At 55.5% G+C, this 7,368-nt stretch overlaps 1 protein-coding gene and 1 long non-coding RNA gene across 2 annotated transcripts in view; one reads left to right on the top strand and one right to left on the bottom strand.

The window, feature by feature from the left end:
- The first annotated feature begins 1,342 nt into the window (after positions 1-1,342).
- PTCH1 (patched 1) overlaps positions 1,343-7,368 on the top strand; it is a 78,946-nt gene continuing 72,920 nt past the window's right edge. Inside the window, exon 1 of the mRNA XM_019554963.1 lies at positions 1,343-1,823. Coding sequence (XP_019410508.1) covers positions 1,755-1,823 — 69 coding nt within the window. The 5' untranslated portion in view covers positions 1,343-1,754. The remainder of the gene's footprint in view (positions 1,824-7,368) is intronic.
- Positions 4,174-7,031, bottom strand: LOC109323425. The gene is made up of 2 exons (XR_002104662.1): positions 5,547-7,031; positions 4,174-4,964 (listed from the first exon to the last, which is right to left on the bottom strand). It is a non-coding gene; the product is annotated as an uncharacterized LOC109323425 (long non-coding RNA).

Genomic DNA, 7,368 nt, shown 5'->3' with positions numbered 1-7,368 from the left:
TGCCTTCTGCTTTTGATCGTCTAACTCCATCATTTCTTATTGGGGTGCAGACATAGAAGCACAGTAATATATATTGTGCAACCAGTCTTAAAAACTTTCTTTGAGACTTTTTTCCATGCCCTACCACCTTTTTCTCCTTACTACAGCAAAAATACAGATGCCCTCTTCCATGACAAAATAATATTTGTTTCACCAGTGAAATATCTTTGTTACTCATTATTTTGGGGCCCAGTCTGGTCCTATGCAAATAAAGATATGGCCAGAATTATGTCATATAAAGCCTTCTGATATAGAGATATGCCAAGAGTTTGTCATATATAACTCTGAAAAGTTTAACCCTATAGACAATGGATTAACCTTACAAATGCAAGTTACTGTCAATGAATGGGACTGTATGATAAGAGTATTCCAGATATAAGATTGTTAGAAGGATCTTTAAAAAAAACCCTCACATGGAAACACTGTGCACAAAGAAAAGTGGTAAGCAGAGTTTCTGAACTGAAGGCCAATATAAAGAAATCTTGATAGCTGGACACAAACATTTCAATTCATACAAATGACACTTCATTTACTTCTTGGCCCATTTTATCATGAAGAGATTGCATTTATTGAGCAAATGAAATGTACAACCTGATGACGGAGCAGAATTAGCAGACTTTACATCTCTTATAACCAAATCATGAAACCTCTTTCAGAGACTTCTTCCACATTCATGCTGTGCAGTACTCTGTAGCAGTTAAGCAGTACTCTAAGCAACTTCTTCCATGTTACATGGAGACACCAAGATAGTAAATCATCACTAAACGCTTATAGTGCTAGTATCCTATGGGGAAAATAAGGGAGGAGATTTTTTTTTAAAGCATCACAGAGTGGGGTGTATTGCCTTAGAAGTAATAATCAGATGTTCCTTCAGAAGGGCTAATCACTGGGTTTAGCATTGTTTCACCACCCAGGAGACAAGTAACTTCCTAGTGACCCCTAGCAAAAATGACAAGCATCGGCATAAATCTTGCAGGCCCAAGCTTTCTTTCAACCGAGCACTGGGTGGAATGGTAAACATTTAGCCAGAGGAAAACTGTCCATCCCCTTTCTTTTCATATCCATGGGACCAGGTATTTATTTAAACCAGGGGAGCTGCGTTCCAACACCTGGCACCTCTCACATTGTACCTCCTCCGCAGCTTGAGGGAGCTCACCCAAGCTCCTTACAAGCTGAAATGAGATCTGCTTGGATTGCCATGGTTTGAAAGGAACAGCCTAGAGTGGGGAGAAAGAAAAGAGGATCTTGTGTCCTCTTTGTCCATCGCAGGCCTGGGAGGTTACAGCAGTGACTGTCTCCTGAGCTGGCCTCTGGGAGCTGAAGGGTGGATGGAGCAGGGAGCTGCCTGTTTACCCAGGAGGGCTCTGCTGATAGCACGTTCCTGGAGTTTACTTTGCTTTCCTTGAGTTTATTGTAAAGGGGTAAAGTTTTCGGATTCATCACGTGACCCTGACAGGTCCTGCCTATTGAGAGCCAGACCACCCACATGGAGGACGATGGAGCTGCTTAATAGAAACAGGCATGTAATTGTGAGCCTTTCCAGCACTCTGCAGAATGCCTGCAACCTAGGAGGATTATTTTTTTACACTTTCAGTTCCTTTGGTCCAAGCAGAAAAGAAAGCGAGGAAGGGAGGGGGGCTGGGGGGGGCCAAGGAAGAAAGGGAAGAAAGCAGGACACGAAATCGATGTGATATCAAAGTCTCCCTCGGCGCTGAATGCAATTTCGCAAGCCCGTCAGCTCCCCAACTCCCACCGAGCTGCTCCCCGTGAGAAGGGGAAGGATGGTGAGTACGAGACCAGCTTTGTCATTAAGAAAAAAAAAAAGAAAAGAAAAGAAAATCGCGTGTAACGGGGCTGCTTCCTGGGAGAGCCCCGGTGGGGGGAGCAGGGAGGGGAAGGGGTCTGGGGAGCAACCTGGCTCCTGGAGCAGGAGGGAGGGAGGGAGGACTCCCTGCCGCGGACGCCGCTCTCCTGCTGGAGCCGTGGGGATGCCGGCTGCTGCCGCTCGGCTCGCAGGGGTGGCGGGATGTGGCCCGGGGAGGTGGGTGGGTGTGTGCTGGCTGGGGGATCCCATTTTCACGCTTGGGAGGGTCGCCGCCCCGGCTTCCGTTCATCAGCCCCCGCCGGGCTGCTGGTTCCGGACGAGGGGGGAGCCAGAGGGAGCTTCTCCACGCGGCTGGGCCCCGGGCTGGGCTCGGGGCGCCGCTGGCGGGGCCTGGGCCACGCCGCTGTGCCTTGCTCCGGCTGGAGAGCACCCGGGCGGCGGGCCCGGGGCGTCTCGGGGGCGGGTGTGACCCGGCTCACCTGGTGTCTTGGCATCTGCCACCAGGGGAGGCCAAAAAGCCCTCGGGGCTGGCTCGATCGCGGGCAGAGAGGGAGTCCTGGCGCCTGGGGAAGCTTTGTGCAGCCTCCTGTGAAATGGGCACACGCAGGAAGAAAGAGCTTCCCCCCTTCTCCTCCTCTGTGGCCCGTGTGCTGAGCTCCCCCATCCCCCGGCTGGCGCGGGAGCGGGGAGTCCCGGACCTCGCCCGCACAGCACGGTTTCTTTGGGCCAGCTGGTGCCCGCTCGCAGCAAAAGGAGAGGAGCTGGGCTTTCTAGCCAGCCTTATTGGTGCTTTGCTCCCAGCACGCGCTGCAGACACTGGAGGTTGCGGGGGTGGGCAGCGGTCAGACCTATGTTGTGCCTGCACGGGATCAGGCCAGGGGGTGGAGAGCAGAGGCAGCCCCGTCCTGGGAAAGGCGTGGTGGGCAACTTCAGGAAGCGAGTCGGTGGCCGAGGTGGGCATCTGCCAGCTCCCAGCGCTTCCCAGTGTCAGGTTGGAGGTCTTTCACATCATTTCAGCACCAGCTTGATAGGTGTATCTAATTTCTGGACAGGGCTATTAGAGTCATTGTGAAGATGGATTCTAATCTGACAATATATTTGAGCAGGAATTCGTGTTGGTCGGGAAGGGCTGGGGGCAGAGGGGCGGGGGCTGGAAAGGTCTGCTGGCTTTCAGGAGCCGGCAGATAGAAATTTGACAAGGCAGCTCTCTCGGAATTAAAATGTCTTGGTCTTCCCTGCCTTCAGCCTTATTTCACACACACATCCACACACACACACCTTTTATTTTCTCCTGCCTTTGCCACAGTCTATAAAGCCCTATTGAGACATGTAGGCGTGATGTGTAAACCGGATTAGCAGTATGAAAGCAAGACACACAATGAGCCTGAATTGTTTTACTTCCTTTTCATTTCTCACGCCTATATCTCTAATAAATTTGTTGCTCCAGCAGTGGGTCAAAAGGATCGTGTCACTCGGCTTTTTTTTTTTTTTTTTTGCTCCCCCCCACCTCCCGTCAGACCCCATGGCAGAGATCAGGAAAATGAATGGTCTGCGCCTCCTGCCAAACGCGAGAGCCGGGGTGTATGGTTACAGAGCCCCGGTGCGGTCCAGAAGGACTAAAAAGCTCTCCAGGGGGACTGTCCCCCCTCGGTGCACACTGCGGGGCTGAGGGCAGGCTGCCAGGGAAAGGATCCGGTTTGCAGGCGACGCTGGGGTGTGCGAGAGGATGACAAGGGCTGCTCGGGCTCGGATCCCCCGGCGGCTGCAGAGCCGGAGGGGGCTGCCCAGAGCGGGGGCGGCTGCAACGCCCTGCGCTGCCCGGCTGATGCTGGAGATCGCTCATTTGCTTCTTTGTGGCGCGCGGAGCAGCTCTCCATTAAAGGCGATCAGGGGTAATTAGCCGCATTATTTTGACAAGTTGGCTCGAGCAGCCTCCCTCGCCTGCTAGTCCCGAGGAGGGAGGGCGAGGGCGAGGGAAAGAGCCGAGCCGGGCTCCCTCTCCCCAGACCTGAGCCCCCCGCAGCATCTGCTCGGACACACGGGCAAGATGCTCCTCCGGGAGCAGGGCCGGGCGTGGGGAGGGGGGAGCAAGAACAAGGTTTATTTGGCGAGCGTATTCAAAGGGCTGCAACAGCGAGGCAGGAACCGCCCCCCCCGGTCTTATTGGGCTGCACAGCTGGATGCCAAAAGGAGATCGGGGCGGGTGTGGGGGGCAAAACCATCCCCGGGCACAAAAATGACAGGCGAGTGAGCGCCCTCCAGGCCGGTTTTGTTCTTGCCGGGCAAACAAACAATCTGGAGGGCAGGTGTTTTCTTTCAATGTCCTTCCTTTATTCATGTAACCGGATGCTACAGGCAGAGCAGTGATGGGGGGGAGCCCCCTAACACGCTGCAAGAGTCGCCGTGAAGCCATCAGCAACCTCCCAGCCCCTACCCCTCGGGGCTGAACTCCTCCGCGGGGCATCTGTGCCGGGCGGACAAAGCCTTGGCTGGGGAGGATCCAGTTGGGGATGGTCCTGCTCCGAGCAGGGGGTTGGACTACATGTGACCTCTCAAGGTCCCTTGCAAGCCTCCTGCTCCGGGATGCCAGGCCCCAGGGGGGCATACAGAAAGGCGGGTCTTTGGTGCCAGGCACCCGGAGGGGCCAACTGGGTGGGCCCTGCCCACCCGGGGACAGCGAGCCGGGCCGGGGGAAGGCAGAGCTGTGCCGGCGGGAGGTGCCACCTAGGCAGGCCTCCTGCAGGCGAGGAGCCGGGCGTGTTATCACCACTCCAGTCTGTGGGATCCTTGAAGTTTAGGGCAAAGAAAGGAGAGGGGGAGAGCCCCGGGTGCGGAGCCGCGGTGACATGCGCAGGGCATGCATATTAAAGCCAACAATGCTTACAAATGTAAATAAGGGCAGATTGATTAGGAACAACATTATCGCTGGGAATGCAGCACTCGCATGCATCAGCAATGAGGCAAATTGGGGGCAGCCACCGCTCCTGACCACCCAAGTTGAGACAGACTTTTACTCTGACACTTCGTCCTCCTCCTCCTCCATTTTTTTTTTAAAGCGCGGCAGAAACAAGGCCAATTAGATCCCCGCAGTAATTCATCTCTGGGGTATGAAAAAAAACAGACCACAGGGGGAGAGGGAGAGATTAAGACACAGCTTGTTAAATCTGAGCCTCCCGATTGCACTGGGGGCACCAACCGGCAGGATTTATAGGCGCCGGGGCAGGGCGGGAAGGCCTTGCGAGGCGAAGCTACCAGGCAGGAGGCAATGCCCGCGGGCCGGCGCTTCGGCCCCCGCGCAAGGAAGACAGGGTGGTGCAGGGAGCACCAGGAAGCAGAGGGGAGATCATGGCCCCCCCGCCGTGCTGGGACCCGCATGCAAGCCCCCTGCACACCCGCCTGCTGCATGCGTCGGCCTCCTGCAGCTCGCGCGGCTCCGCAGAGGCCCCGCGGCGCGGGAGCCGCGCGCCCAGCCTGCTCCCTGGGGCAGGTTCCACCCCCCCACTCGGCCCGACCCGACCCCGCCACCACAGCTGTGCGGGCTGAATGGGGACGGCTCCCGCCGCCTTGCCATTGGCCCGGAGCTCCCAGCCCGGAGCGCCATTGGCCAGCGCGGGCCGCAGCGCCCGCCCCCTGGAATGTACTACGGCACCGCGTGGGCGCCTCGCGCGGGTTCGGGCCGCACTATCTCCACCGCCCTTCCAGAATCCGAACCCTCAGGGCCCGGCCGAACCCGCCGCACACTGGAGGAGCCCGGCCCAGGCGTCCGCGTGTCACGTGATGCCGCTGGGCCCCGCCCCCCCGCGCGTTCTTTTTTTTTCAATGAACACACACCGCGCGCCCCTTAAAGGGACACAGCCCCGAGCGGGACTTGCCCCCCTTATCCCTGTGGTACAGGCTGAGGGGCGGGGGGTGCAGAAGCACGAGGGGGAGTCCCTGTAATGCATCCAAATGGGGGGGCAATGCGATGCAAAAGCCACCTCCGGGGTGACAGCGCCTCCTGCAACCTGCACAGAGACACAGCCCCCCCTTGCACCCCTAAAAGCGTTTCCGATGGGGAGCATCTCCCTGCACGGGCATCTCCTTCCCCCCTCCCCAAAATCAATGCATTGATTTTTAAGTATCTATTTAAAAGCAACTCATTGATTTTCGGGGTGCCAACAAATAAAAATAAAAGCCCCCAAACAAGCTGGCGATTCACGCGGAGCGCGAAAAGCCTCCGGGGACTGAACTTGACATTGAAAAAAATTGTGGCGGGGGGGCGAGGTATTAAGCGGACTTTGCTGCAGAGTGAGTCTCGGGACCCCCACGCTTAGTTAAACTGGGCGGGGTCCTTGCCCGGCTTTACATCCCTTCTTCTGGGTGTTAAATTTCCATGGTGTGGTGTTATCATCATCACTATCATCATTATTATTATTAATTATTATTATTTCCACCCACCCTCACTGGTGCTTTCTTGCAAGGATCCTCTGTAGTTAAAATGAGAAGAGGGGTGGGGGGGAGAGAGAGAGAGAGAGAGGGAAAAAAAAAACCTGGCACTTTCCCCCGCAGTATCCACCACCCTGTCATTATTTGTGCAAGCCTGGGAATTCAGCTCGGACCTCCCAGTATTTGTTGCAGCTTGAGGCCAAGGTGCCTCTAAAAGGATTTTCTTTTAAAGGCTTTAGAAATCGTTCCGTGGGTTTCTTCTTTTTCTTTTTTTTTTCTTTTTTTTTAAGAAAGCAAAATATATTTTTGAAGGTGGATGTGCAGGAAAGGCTTGCGCGCGTGTTTGTCTAAAAGCATCTCGTAAAAAAACAAGCAAAAAAAGAAGAAGAAGAAGAAACCGTTGTTGAAAAGAAAAAGAAGAAGAAAAGGTGGGGAGGGGGTGCGGGGGGGAGAGGCATTCCTTAATGGAAGTATTGCATGCAAAGAAGGCTGGATCTCTTTAAGGCTCCCCCTGAAGCTGGAGATGCACACACAAGGGTTGCCTGCCTGGGTGGTCTCTCTACTTTGGTGAGCTGTTGCTAAGCAGCTAATAATAGTCATGTTTGCTGAGTAATTTCTGCCCTCCCTGAGCCAATCGCGTCCCAGAAAGCCCAGCCATCTGACAGCCCCAGGGGCGGGATTTGAGGGCTTTTTTTTTTTCTCTCCTTCTTTCCCCTGTCTCTCCTCTCCCCCCCTTCACCCCTCCTCCTCCTCCTCCTCCTCCTCCTCTTTATCCAAATGGAGAGAGTTCTTTTTTTCTTCTTCATCTCATCTATTGAATCAAGGAGCTGCTGCTTGCTGCTGCACACACACGGAGGGAGAGAGAGACACACACACACGTCCAGAGGGAGAGGGGCACCGCGGAGCCACCCGCCCCGGGACTCAGAGACAGCTCTGCCCTGAGCCAGACTGGGACCGCGCGGCCAGAGGCAGCGGCGGCAGCGGCAGCACCTCCACGGGGAGCACGGAGGAGCCCCAGCCCGGCTTGGCTTTGCTTTTCCACGGAGCAAGACCGAGGCGGCGGGGAGGGAGGGAGGGAG

The sequence above is a fragment of the Crocodylus porosus genome, unplaced genomic scaffold, assembly GCF_001723895.1.
Source record: "Crocodylus porosus isolate Cpor-Errol unplaced genomic scaffold, CroPor_comp1, whole genome shotgun sequence".
Taxonomy (NCBI): Eukaryota; Metazoa; Chordata; order Crocodylia; family Crocodylidae; genus Crocodylus; species Crocodylus porosus.
The sequence above is the reverse complement of the archived record's forward strand: the minus strand, read 5'-3'. Positions and strand labels throughout refer to the sequence as shown.